Genomic DNA, 14529 nt, shown 5'->3' on the forward strand with positions numbered 1-14529 from the left:
TAGCTGTCACAGCTTGGGAACCTGAGTAAGATGTCTTTTCCTCCTAATAATCTTTCCAACAACTAATTCTAAGCCATGTGTGTGGGTGCAGTATGTAAAATGTGACGAGAACTTTGATTTTTGTTCCTCTGTTTGTTTTGAAAGCTCTGGTTTAAGGACTAAGGCCAGGATTTTCAAAAAATGGGTGCTTTAAGTTAGGAGCATAAGGGCTTGTTTACATGGAGGATTTAGTCCACACTAACATTACTGAGTACACACTTGAATGACCTATGTCCACATGATGCAAAGGTTTAAAGCATACTAACTGGTCAGTTAATATGTATTCTATAATCCACTAACTCAATATGCAGTGAATTTATGTTCATGTGCACACATCACTCATTCTCATTAGATTGGCAGGCTACCTGCTGCTATCCCATGCTGCTTTGCATGATGCCAGAACTGACCTATCTGTGTGTTCTCTGTTGCTCATGTAGAACAGATATCACCTTCCAGTTCAAATACTGGCACAAGGCCAAGACCTGTCCATTTGCTCCTGGTGTTCTATACCTCCGCATTCTGGCAGTACTGTTGTTGCTATCATTGCACAAAGTCCCAGCCATGTAGACACTGATACATATTGAATCAGAAAACAATTGACTCTGTGTATGCAGTCAGTGCTTATTATGTAAAACACAGTGCAAATTAAACCCTGTGTATAGACATGGCCTATTTTCATGTTTAGGTTCTTGAATAACTGGCTTGAATTTTCTAATGTTCTGAATACCCATCATATCTCCTTGACCTCTGAGAGTGCCCAGCTACTGCCTCATCCTAGCCTGAACTACAAAGGAGTAAAACTTCACTAGGCAAAGAGACTGGGACTCAGTCTCTAAGGGAACTGCCTTAAGGTCACACCTGGTTGTTATGGGGAGGGGAGAGAGAGAGAGTGAAACGCTGGCTCATTAAGCAGGTGATGAATGGAGTCAAGAGCTATGCCTCGGAACAAGGAAGCCGTAAGAAAACTAAAGCCCTCAATGAGATAGGAAGGCCCTTCTAGGAAGGAGTGATGGTTTCTCCTAACAAAACATTGGACCAGGACTCACTGTCCTTTAATTCCCTCCCATTGACACTGGGTGTCACTGGGATTATGTGGTGATGTTGGTGGGAAGGGAGTTAAGCAATACTGGTGAAAAAATCCTGTTTGTAGAGACTACTTGCCCCTCAGGAAAATAATACCTTATGGTATTCTTATTTGTTTCCTTTGCCTCAGGGCTTAAAAATTGATGACCCTAATCGCAAGAAATTCGGCAGCGAAGCTGTTACGCTTCAATTTTTATTTTATCTGTAACAAAAGTATTCCTATGCCATGCCTATAAAAGAATTGCATTCAACATAAATAGGAATTTCTATTTCAGTTTTTAGCCTACTGAGTTTAGGTTGGAGCCTTTTTTAAAAAGTCATCTTTGTTGTTTGGGGCCAAACTTATAAATGTTCAATAAGTTGCCTTCGATTTGTGTTTGTGCAACCTTGTGCGCATGTTTTTTATTCTATTGCTTATACACACAAGTGATGAAATTAATATGTTGAAAGCCCACATATATATGTAAATCCTATTTCTATTTACAGTTGAGCCTGCTAAATTACATATATAAATAAGCAGGCATATTTTGAATTTTCTGTACGTCAAGCTGTATGGGTATATTCACTTCTAAAAGCATATGTGTAGATCACAAATGATGATGCAGTATTTGCAGGTTAGCCGTATTAAAAGACTAATATTCTTGGCAGAATTTATTATTTAATTTGTCAGTTGTGCAAAATCATGAGTTTTAAGCATTTTTCAATTTTTATCAATTAAAATTTTCAGTTGCAGGAATCTGGGGGTAGGGTCAGACTATTAACGACAATAGACACAGATTCAAAAAGATAAAGCTTTGTAACCATTAAAACACAAATGCTCAACATCCTGTCGAAATACACAAAAAATGAATATCCTTACATCAAACTCTAAATTCTCAAGCAGTGTTTCTTATCTGTACATTTGATGATAATCAGTGGAAATATTTTTGTCAGTTTGTGTGTGTACAGTGAAATAGATGTTTACTGATATTTACCGATTTTAAAAATCTAATGCTTCCAAGCCTAAAGACACTCCATTAGTCACCGCTGTCTTTATAAGAATAGATGATCCTTATACCTCTTTCTGAACAGCCCGTCAGCAACTCATGGTGTCAAACTCTGGCAACCTCAGTACTTCTCTTTGACAGTTACACTTTCTTCCTGAATGTGTCCGGCTATATGATATTTGTCCTTTTTCTTTCAATGCTCACGAGTTGCTCTTATCCAAATAAATAAAAACATTAAAAGTAGTTAGCTAGTAGTATGAGTTAACTTAACTGGAGTGATAATGCGGAACTGAAAGGATAGCACCCACTAACATGGCATGCAGTCATTTGCATTGTGATTCATGCTGTACCATCTTCTAAAGGTTATACTACAGAGCAAAAATCAAACTTGAGTAATGTATGGACTTCTGTGCCAAATACTCCCACTCACCAGATTGCTAGGAATATCTAGCACAGAAATAATGTCAAACTCCACCTTTTAAAAAGTGACCTATACTTGTCATATAATCATTTCTGCTCCTGTCCTTAATAACATAGATGAAGCTTTCTTTGAAATATTGCAAGAAGTTGTTGGATGAGCTTTAAGGATAAATGCGTGCCAGAATTTTTAATATGTTTTCATGCTCGTGCTTTCTCTCTCTCTCAAATTTTTTAACTTCTCATATTTGTGATTTGATTAGGTTGGCGTCCTGCTTTTAAGTACTACAATATGTGGGTTTCTCTTGTTGGAGCTATTCTCTGCTGCATAGTGATGTTCGTCATTAATTGGTGGGCAGCATTGCTAACATATGTCATAGTCCTTGGACTCTATATTTATGTCACTTACAAGAAACCAGGTAGGTATGTGATTTTCAATTTTAAAAAAAATCTGGGCAAATTTGAGAAACTCTGATTACTTACTTTTGTTAAATGTTGTGGTTTTTTTGTATTTTAAATTTACAATTTTATTTGCACGGTAAATTACAGAAGAAACTCTATTCTCAAAATAAGAGAGAAGCATCTCACATACATTAACTATATAGATTTGAAAGGTAACGTACTCGATCTGTCAAAGATAATTTGAGAGGAAGTAGTGTGTGCATTTTGGAGAAGTTATGAGTAAGGCTACATTTTAGCCACGAGTATTTTTTAGTAAAAGTCATGGACAGGTCACGGGTAGTAAAAAAAAAAAATTTAAAGCCTGTCCATGACTTTTACTATATGCCCCTAACTAAAACTTGGGCTGAGGGGCTGCTCTGGGGGATGGGACAGGACCCCCGCAGGCGCAGGGTGGAGCTCGCAGGCTCCCCACCCAGTTCCGTGCCTCTCTGTAGCTTCTAGGGGGAGGGTTGGCTGGGGGGCTTCGCGCGCTGCTCCCACCACAAGCACTGGCTCCGCAGCTCCCATTGGCCAGGAACCACAGCCAATGGGAACTTTGTGGGCAGCGCCTGTGGGAGTGGGAAGTGCGCAGAGCCCTCTGGCTAGGAGACACAGGGACATGCTGGTAGGAGCCCGTCCCCCAGGTAAGTGCCGCCCTTACCCCAGCCCTGAGCCCCCTCCCATACTTGTCCACACTCTGCTTTTGAGAATTGAAATTCTACTTAGTAGTTATTTAAATTATAAAAATTGGACTGCTTGCATGAGAACATGAAAGACCAGACTTCTATAGCTATTTAATTTTAGTAAACTCATTACACTGTAGGCATTCAATTTCTCTTAAACAGTGATAATCTAAAAGGATACTTTCTTAACCCAAGTTTTTTCGTCATGATTTTAGTTTTAAATCAACAGACAAACTATGCTTACCTTGCTAAATTTTCCTTTTGCTGTAGAGTAGCATAGCTACAAAACCTATTTGTACAAAGATTTCATAGCTTTTGTCAAACACCATAGAATTCTTTGAAATAAGTCAGTTTAAGTAACTTCTAAATTTGACTGTATAATATGAAACATCTAGTTATCTAGAAAACTTGATTTGATTACAGAATTATCCTCTTTACAGTAGAGTTTAACTGGTTTTTTCCCTTAACTTAAACACAAGCTGGGTTTACTTTAGCCTGCTTTCAGTAGGAATATACTCTAATTTTAATTTGATTTTACCTAATTTTCAGTTGATGTTGGAGCTAAACAATCAGACACTAAATTTTTAGTTTGAGAAAATGGTTTATATTAGTCAAAATAACTTGTGGCATAATATTAAATTTTTTAAAACAAATCTTCCCACAGATGTGAACTGGGGATCCTCTACACAAGCCTTGACTTACCTAAGTGCACTGCAGCATTCTGTTCGTCTTACAGGCGTGGAAGACCATGTAAAAAATTTCAGGTAACAGATATGCTCATGCTCGAGGCATAGTGTGGAAGTTAGAAAAATCTCTTTTCACTAAACTGTGCACTCAGCAAAACAGGGTTTTGATGCTTCCAGAATCCACAACTCTTTATATGAAACTGTCTCTCTGGCTTTAAATCTCTAAGTCTAAGATATTCTAACACATGCTTGGATCTTGGGACAGGAACATCCATCACAAGGCTGTGTTTCAGCTTCACTTTACTCCTGCCTCTGGCAGCATGTTCATTCTTGACAAAGACTGCAACAGCAACACAATCTTGGAGGATTTGCAGCCATGGGATGCAGAAATCTTGCTAATTCCTTGGAAATCTGCCCATATGTGAAGGGAGCATATAATGAGAAAATACTGTGTGATTTCAAGGTGGTAAGATTAGGATAATGGGAAAACTGACCTGAATAATTATCGTGGAACAAGCTCTTCTGCAATAGCTATTTTGGAATAGTTCCTTATGTGAAAACTATTCTGGAATAATTAGTATATTTCCATAGTGGAGTAACTATATTATGGAATAAAATGAGGAAAACAACATATATGTCTCTAACCTTTTTCTTGGAAATGACTCCACTGCTGTGGCTGAATTTTTTCAGAACAAATCAGCCTGATGTGGAAGGTTTCCCTAGTTATGGGGATGGAAATCAGCCTTACATGGAAAATGTCAGCCCAGACAGTTAATTTTGCAAAGGTATAAACTACTGAAAACTTGAGTCTTATAATGGGAAGTGTCAGGCAACCATACTAATAGGCAATCCTGCTAGTCTCATGAACGTGGTTTTATAAAATATTAAAATGACATTTCTCCCTGTGTGTTTAAGTTTCTGGTTACTTCACTGAAACGCTGTCATCACTGCTGAGCTAATATAGCTTAAAAAAATAAGTTGGCTACTATTTTGTGTTGTGTATAAACAACAAAATTGGCAGCTGAGTTTTGATTGTAAATTCTTTGTTACTGCTGAAGATGTAAGAGACTTCTTAACTTATAAACTAAGATAATTTTGTGACTGTCAGCAATACGCAAACTGGATGAATTTGGCAGTGGAATTTGACTTTATACATCAATTTAGTTATCACTTAACTGCCTAGATCAAACGTTTATTTCCAAAAGTGGTTTCCTACTTGTGTTAATGTGAAGAGTGAACATACTTCTGCTAATGAGCAGGCCTTTAAGATTGGATTGGAAATACTTTTTATGATTTTGTTTTCTAGGGTAGGAAATAATTTTTCTTATTTCAAATGCTAATTAGTTTATAGTAGAGAATGTTTTGGTATTTAGAACAGTCAGTTATAAGACTGACTTGCCTTGGTATTAAAATGACTTGGTATTAAAATGACAACGCTTGTTGCTATTGGTTCTTTTAAACAAAAAGAAAAACCAAAAAAAACCCCCCGCCCAGACATTTGTTATGTCTTGGCAAGATTGAGACTTACCTACTTGTTTTGATTGGGGAAGCTTGCTGGTTTGTGGATGTAGTGATTGTATAAATATAGCTATCAAAATGAGGGCTAGCTAAATCTTTACATCAGGGTTTCTGTTTATGAAAGTTAGAGAAAACAAACATTACTCCTTGTGCTGTGTTCCCTTTTTCCCCACAAAAGGGAAAATGAAAGGTGTTGACAAGTGATCTTATGACTCCTGTGCTGATAGGCATTCATATTTTTGTTGTTCAATTACAATCCACTCTTCCTTATTCAGCAGGTTTAGTACCAGCCAGGTCACATCACTCATGCCAGACACTTCAGTAACTTGACAGAACATTGGGCTTTATTGTCTGAATTTCTTTATTTTAACTTTTTTATTAAACATCTTGACTCTTTACATAAAGAGAATCTGAAAGTTACAAATAAACAGAGTGATTTTTCCTTATTAGTTTGAAGAATATTTGTTTCTGTACTTTTATATACCAAATTCAGTTAAATTTATAGAATCACAGGACTGGAAGGCACCTCAAGAGGTGATCTAGTCAAGTCTCCTGCCCTACCTAAACCATCCCTGAAAGGTTTGTTCTAAATTTGTTCTAAAAAATCTCCAGTGATGGAGATTCCAGAGCTTCCCTAGGCAATTTATTCCTGTGCTTAACCACCCTGACAGTTAAGAATTTTTTCCTGAAGTCCAAGTTAAACTACCGTTGCTCCAATTTAAGCCCATTGCTTCTTGTCCTATCATCAGAGGTTAAGGAGAACAATTTACCTCTCTCCTCCTTATAACAACCTTGTAGGTACTGGAAAACTGTTATCATGTCACCTCTGTCTTCTCTTCTCCAGACTGAAAAAATTGGAAAAAATTGTTTAATCTTCCCTCATAGGTCATGTTTTTCTAGACCTTGAATCATTTTTGTGGCTCTTGTCTGGACTTCCTCCAATTTGTCCACATATTTCCTTGAAATGTATTGGATTTAGATAGATATTGCCATTCATTGGTTTCTGATGAAATAAGCAGGCAGGGAAAAAGAATTGATGGTTGTTAAAGGTTGTCAATGCTACATAAATTTTCCATAATATAATTAATATGCCCCATTTCTCACTCCAAATATATGCATTTGCAATCCTGTGATCTGTGAAGATATTTATCTTCACAATTCTAAAGTCAGTTGCAAATTACTTAAAAGTTGTTTTTATCAATACAAAGGAAATAAGTGAATTCTAATTTTTCTTCTTTTAAATCTAAAACTCTAGGCCTCAATGCCTTGTTATGACAGGTGCTCCAAACTCACGTCCTGCTTTGGTTCATCTTGTCCATGCTTTCACAAAAAATGTGGGTTTGATGATCTGTGGTCATATACACATGGTAAGTATTTTTTCTGCATTTTAAAAAAACAAGCTAATTTGGCTTCTTTCCATAACTACTTTTATTATTCTCAAATGTAAAGTGTCAAATTTCCCACTTCTCTGGAAGCTGAGATTTACTGATAACCTCTCATGGGATTTCTCTTTCATAATAGCACAAAGTATATTGTAATTTCGTGCAAGCCTTAGAAATGCTAGCATAGCAGATAACTTCAAAATGTTAATATGTACATCACTGCTAGATTTTTCTCCTCCCCTGGAATAATTTTGTAACTTTATAAAATGAACAGTCTTGGACACAAAGATGCTTAAAGATAAACAGTGTTTCAGTTCGTTAATCCTGGGGGGTAAAGCATGCTTGGCTAAATAAGGTTGATATTTGCTTTCCGTGTTATCCAGTTTGCTTTTACTTCTTTAGTATAACATGCCAACTTAAGGAAGAAGCCTGGTTGGGGACAGCCGTGGGGGCAGCTGTGGGGAGCCTGAACAGAGTCGTGGACCCTCCACCTGCCCTTGGCTGGGCAGGGAGCATGGGGGACAGGGACACTGCCAGGGGCTGCTCTCAGCCCGCCCCCCGCCCCCACTGCACTGCAGGCAGGTGGAGGGTCCACCGTGGCTCCCTGGCTGGCCTACCCACAGGGAAGGGGGAAACCTGTGGAGCTGCCTGGGGGCTACTTGTGTCCCAAGCCCAGGGCAGGTGGAGGGGCCGCCACAGCTGCCTGCTTGGCTCTTACCATGGCTGGGCTGCGGCTCCGAGCCACACCTCCCCCCTCTCCTCCGGCTGGAGCCAGGTTGGGGAGAGCCACGCTGGCAGCTGTAGAGGGCCTGAGCAGCCCCATGCCCAGTGTCCCAGCACCCTGCCCAGGGCAGGTGGAGGGACCCAGCCTCCCTACAGCTCGGAGCTGCAGCCTGTAAACGATAAGAGCTGGGCAGGTAGCTGTGGGGAGCCGCAGTGGACCCTCCACCTGACCTGGGTGTGGGGCCCAAGCAGGCCCCCCACTCAGGGCAGGTGGAGGATCCATCTGCGGTTCCTCACAGCTGCCCACCTGGCTCTTAGCATCAGAGCCCAGATTTAAGCACTCAAATCCTATTGAAATTTAATAGGTGCTGGGCACCTAACTCTCTTGAGTTTCTATAAAAATACCAGTGTAAATTACCACGTTTAGACTATTTTCTTTAGATCTTTATTTTTAAATTTTGTTTTGTATTTGAAGCTTTTCTCCAAAGCTAAAGATACCCACAGTTTGGGTTAGTGCTCCCTTCAAATCACTGGAGTCAAAATCTTCAAGCTCAAAGTTTTGTTTCAGTGCTGTTTTTAAACAGAACACTTTACTATTCAGATAAGGGCAGTGATTTTTAAAAACTGAAGAATTAAGAGAGTTTGTTAGCAGGATGGAAGTTCAGCGAGTTTTGAAGGGGTTATGGTAATTGAGTCAAATTAACTCAACTACAAAAGACTGGCAAAGGGTCCAGCTAGTTGTAGATGTTAAGGGAGGATTCATAGGGGGGAAGGAGTATGTGTTTAAATTGTAGGCAATTGTCAGAGTGGCTGAGCCTCTCACCTTGCCATTGTAATCTGAGGTGATCCAGGATTAACTAACCAGATTCTGTTGTGAACTACTTCATGTATTAGTGAATCTGGCAGGAAACAACTGCATGCCACAGGACCCCATCAGAAGTGGCTGAGATCTGGGTTTATTTAAGGTAGTGGCTGCCATTGGGGAGAAGACTAGCATCTTTATATGGAAATTAAAACAGATCACCAATTTCAGTTAAACTTGCTGGGACACAAGCAGCCACACAAAACCTGATGTGTACTTAACCTATAACTATGCCTATATCTATATTTTTTGCTACAAAAAAACAAAACAAAAATACCCTTGTTGTTTTTATCGCAGAGGACAAGCCTGCTGGTGAAGCAACTGGAGCTTGAGAATTCTTGTTCCAGTAAAGCACAGGAACATGTATCTAAGAAAGGAAGACCTATTATTGCCATCTGAGTCAATTTTACTTTGTGTTGATAGGTCTCTTGTTTTGAAGTGACAAAAATATCTTTTGAATTTGAAGTGTATTAGATTTGATTTTGGGTTAATTATCAATGCACTCATGCAACTGTACAAAGGAAATCTATTTTTCAGAAAATAACCAGTAGTGATTATTCTAAAATGCATTTTGGACTAATAGTAGTACATTTTTTTAAAGGGCCCTCGCAGACAAGCCATTAAAGAATTGTCAACTGACTTGGCCAGATATCAGCGGTGGCTTATTAAAAACAAAATGAAGGCCTTCTATGCACCAGTACATGCAGAGGATTTGAGAGATGGGGGACAGTACTTGATGCAGGTACCCTTCTCTTGCACTTTTGTTTGAGCTAATGGGTGATTTGGCCTCAGAAGAGTACAGACATTTTTGCATTTTATATTTTACACTTTCAAGCATGCATATTGAAATTGCATCATAATTATGCAATATTTTCACTCTACTACTATAAAGCTTTTGTTAAAAAAATTGTTTTGTGCAAGTAAGAACATTTTCTTATTTTACCTTCAGTTAATATAATACTTTTTAGTATTTTAAAAATGCTTGATTGGCTTTGTTCTTAGGCTGCTGGTCTGGGTCGAATGAGACCAAACACTCTTGTTGTTGGATTTAAGAAAGATTGGAAACAAGCTGACATGAGGGATGTGGAAACCTATATCAATTTATTTCAGTGAGTACAAAATGCAGAACTGTTCTTTTTACCAAATACAGTAAACAAGAATATATAATCTGAAGAACTGCTTGTACCTCTAGCAGAGTGTAATCATTGCTATTTCAAAGTATTCATCTAAAAACTTTGAACTGTTTCCAAGTATTCCCAAACATCATTTTTAAATAATTAATATTGAAATCGCCTCAGTAAATCTAGTACTCTAGTGCTGTTTTTCAATGTGGGTAGGTATTATTGATGGTCAGCTATTACTTTTGTCAACCCCAGGAGCTTTCCCCGATGTGAGGCCTCTGGTGGCTTTAATTTCATCAGCTGTTGTTGATCACTCTGCTATTTCTAACTTAGTGTTAGCATTTCTCTTGACCCTGTGTGTGATCATCAGTTGTGAACAACTTAATATAGAATGGAAATCTTCTTTCAAGCCTCTAGACTTTTTGTCATGCATTTTCAGCATCTGTCCATGGAGAGACCTCTGACAGTCTGGTTTTCCTGGGAAGTCTTTCACTATTTGAAAGCTTGTACTCTCCCTTCTGTGCTGCTTGTACTCTCCCTTCTGTGCTGCTGCCTCTGCAGCCTTCTCCTGAGCCCAGGCATTGTTGTTTTGCCTGCATCTCTTTTTATTTCTTTGTAATTTTCTCTGTATCTTGCATCAGCCTCAAAGATTTCTACCTGTCTTGCACTGTTACATTTTTGAATTCAGAACTTTCTTTTAGTCAGTCACTGCCCATGTTCCAGATATAATCCATGCATCTTTCTTCTGCCCTCTTTTGGTGGCCCACTATTTCTCCTGCCATCTTCCAATTTGACCATGTGTCTTCCAGACTTTCTTTAGTCTGGTCCTGTAAAACACTGGAACAGTTGCAAGGTGGAATCTGATCTGCATTTCTTTGCCTTTGAACTGCTTTGTGCCTGTGTTGCTCTTTTTTTCCATCTCAGCTAACATCTATTCCTCTGCTAACTCTGATATCCCTCAAGGAAGATGCCCATCTCTTAAATATACATACATGGTCTGTCTGGTTGACAGTTGAATTGTCTGGTGATTTCCATGTGAGCTTGTGAATCCACTTGTGTTGGAAGAAATAGCCTTCTATATTTAGGGTGTTTGTGCAACAGAGATTCAAGAAGTGTTTGCCATGATTGGTTGGATGTCTTCTGTTGCTGTGACATTTTATATACTAAGTATTAATGTCAAATAAAAATAAAACGTGCAATATGGGTAAGCTCCTTTGTTATTGGAACTTTGATTTGGACTCTCCTAACTTGTAATCAGACTTACAGACTAATTTTTCATTAACGAAGTCTGTTCTCTTAATTTCCTTGCTTTTTTAAGGAGAGAATTTTTTACACATAATGGAAACCAGAGTCAGCTAGAACTTGTCTTGAAACCTGACTTCTTTATTATGAATGCTGTAATTTGTAAAAAATAGTTACCATTAAATTCCATGCACACTGCATTCATTAATTGTTACTTTGTGTATTTTTGAAACTTCTTTCAGTGCCTATAGTTTTCAGAGACCGCTCTGGAATTTGTAGTTGTCAAGTTAGGATCTCTTATAAATCTCTTATAAAATATTTTGGGACTTCTGGTGAAAAAAAATTGTCCTGTATTGCTCAAAAGGATTAAATTTCACACACACGCTTTCACCTTTCCCATGGAGCTTAGAATGGTTTGTTTGTATTTCATTTGATCACTGTTTGCAATATTAGAAACGAAGTGAAATGGAGACAGTTGCTGTCCATTACACTTCAGCATATGGTATTCAGTCTTCTGAAGTGGCTTAATAGTTTGGGACTTAAAATCTGTGAAGTACAATTTACGTACATGAAGCTTAAGTCCAAGAGAAAAATCTCAATTGGGATTGTTGAGAAAGAAAAAGAGAACAAGACAAAAATGCAACTTCTTTACCCTTTTACAGTGATGCCTTTGACATTCAGTATGGTGTAGTTGTCATCCGCCTAAAGGAAGGCTTGGATATTTCTCATCTTCAGGGACAAGGTACGCTTTATTTTGCCTCCTAGAAAAAGAGAAAAATAGAACAGCCAAATTTTACGCAGTTAAGTGTTCTATAAACTATTTGTTACGCCTACAAGCAAAATATAGAGATTTAGTGTTTATAATTACTTCTAATATTTTGTCAACTTAAAAATACTTCTGTTAACCTTGTACAAAATAAAACTAGATGGAGTAGATATGACTTCTGTTACTGATGGGTTGCTTTTAATGATAAATGTTCTATGTTTTGTATTCTAACTTCTTTTAGAAACAGGTCTACATACATTATTTTCTTCAGTTTGTAACCACCTACATACTTAAATTTCCCCAAGGATTTAATATTTTACTAATATATGTTCAAACTCAAATGGGGCCAGAAAATCAATATTGCATATTAAAAAAGTATCCGCAGTCTAGAAAATTTAACTTGATTTAACAAAAGTTGCATGACCAAAGACATTTTGGATTCTTTCATGGCAAGTTTTTTCCATTCCAGTGACATAAAAAGCCTGGAGATGATACATCTGCATTGGATAAATAGGAAACAATAAAGATAATACATTTCTAATGCAAAAAATTAATGGTGATTCAAAGAAAGTAGTTTATAGACTTAGTTTTTATTTGTATTAAACATTATGTTAAAAGAACATTATTAAGGTGGCAAAATCAAGCACTTAACTAGATATTAGATGATGTAATTAAAAACTATCCCAGGGTTTCATTTTTAATTCAGGCATTTATTGACTTTGTAACCTTAATTGTGTTGTTTTAGTGTAGTTTTCCTGTGTATAATTTCCTAGGTTAAAAAATAAAAAATAATTTATCATGTGATGTCATACTGACACCAAATGGGTCATCAGCAGAGTTGGAACCTTTAAATCCACCACAAAGGCCTCTTCCACTTGAGCTAACTGAGCGACTAATAGCAGAAGTAGGTTGTCATATTCTGTGTGGACCAGTATTAGAGGAAAGATAAAATATTTTGCCAGAGGGTTTCCCAGATATTTGCTGATAAGAGAAGAATGGTGAGACTCAGGATTCTTGGGTTCCATTCTGAGCTCGGTAGTGGAGTGTGCTCTAGTTACCACAGAGCTTCTGCCCATTCCCCCTGAGTGTGATCCCTGCTGCCCCATCCCCTCCAACCTGCCCTTGTCCTATCCGTTCCCCACCCCACGTCTAACAGTCCAGTCCTTTGCTCCTCACCTAGCCAGTTCCGGTCTCCACTCCTCAGGTTTTCATCCCAGTCTCTTTGATCAGCCAGTCCAAGTTTTCACCCTTGAGGCTTCCTGTCTACCCCACAAACACCCAGCTTATTGTCCCCAGTCTCCTTGCCTAGCCAGTCCTACTCCTATATGAGGACAGATTAAAAGATTGAGACTTTTCAGTTTGGGAAAGAAATGACTAAGTGCGGGGGAATATGATAGAGGTCTATAAAACCATGAATTGTATGGAGAAAATTAATAACGAAGTATTATTTACCCTTTCACACCACACATGAACCAGGGATCACTTAATTAAATTAATAGGCAGCAGGTTTAAAACAAACTAAGGGAAGTACTTTACATAATGCACAATCAACCTTGGAACTAAATGCCAGAGGATGTCATGAAGGCCAAAACTATAACTGGGTTAAAAAAAGAATTAGATAAATTCATGGAGGCTAGTTCCATCAGTGAGTATTAGCCAAGATGTTCAGGGATGCAACACCAGGGTCTGGGTGTCCCTAGGCCTCTGACTGCCAGATGCTGGGACTGGACAATGAGATGGATCACTTGATTGTCCTATTCTGTTCATTTCCTTTGAAGCATCTGTCATTGGCTGCTGTCGGATACTGGGCTAGATGGACTCTTGGTCTGACCCAGTATGATCATTCTTATGTTCTGAGTCTTCACTCCCACCACCTGGATTCATCCAATCTCAGTCTTGCCCACAACCCACTGGGTTCCAGTCTAAAGCAGCTCAGAGCTGCAATCGTAGGGAAAATCCTTCTCATCCCTAGGCTGGAGTGTGACCAGTGCAGATTAAATCTTCATGGAATTTAGCTGCTATAATCTAAGTAGTATGTGTTGTGCAAACAGATTTGTCAAAATCTTAAAACTTGACCAAATTTGGGTGGATTTTCGTAGAGGACAGCAAAAGCAGGTCCCTAACAAAAAGGCCATACACTGCCAAACTTCAAGGCCACTCTAAAGCAGAGGGGCACGAGAGGCTTTCAAATAAAAGTTTGACAGAATTAACATGGTCAAAACAACCTATTTTCCCCCTAGTCACATTCTTTTAAAGTGGCTTACCCATTTTGCCTAAAACTTTCCCAAAAAATTCATTCTGAGGCAGACAATTGGCATGGAAAACTTTAGCCCAAACAGTTAAAGTTTGGTAAAGTTATAAGTAAGGCTGCGAGTTTGTCACGGAAGTCATGGATTCCGTGACCTACATGACTTCTGCAGCAGCTGGTGTTCCTGACTCAGGCAGCTCAGGTAGCCCCTGTGCCAGTTGCACTGGCCACTGCTGGGGCAGTCTTGGGCCACCGCACCCCCCTCGCAGCAGAGTTTGGGTGTGTGAAGGGAACAGGGAGTTGGGGTACGGGACAGGGTGAAGCAGGCTCTG

At 38.7% G+C, this 14529-nt stretch overlaps 1 protein-coding gene across 1 annotated transcript in view; it reads left to right on the forward strand.

The window, feature by feature from the left end:
- Nucleotides 1-14529, forward strand: part of SLC12A2 (solute carrier family 12 member 2) — a 101421-nt gene that overhangs the window by 70817 nt on the left and 16075 nt on the right. The window contains exons 14-19 of the mRNA XM_077817407.1: nt 2789-2944; nt 4314-4413; nt 7109-7220; nt 9422-9562; nt 9823-9929; nt 11846-11925. Coding sequence (XP_077673533.1) covers nt 2789-2944; nt 4314-4413; nt 7109-7220; nt 9422-9562; nt 9823-9929; nt 11846-11925 — 696 coding nt within the window. The remainder of the gene's footprint in view (nt 1-2788; nt 2945-4313; nt 4414-7108; nt 7221-9421; nt 9563-9822; nt 9930-11845; nt 11926-14529) is intronic.

Source organism: Eretmochelys imbricata, chromosome 5 (assembly GCF_965152235.1).
Source record: "Eretmochelys imbricata isolate rEreImb1 chromosome 5, rEreImb1.hap1, whole genome shotgun sequence".
Lineage (NCBI taxonomy): Eukaryota > Metazoa > Chordata > Testudines > Cheloniidae > Eretmochelys > Eretmochelys imbricata.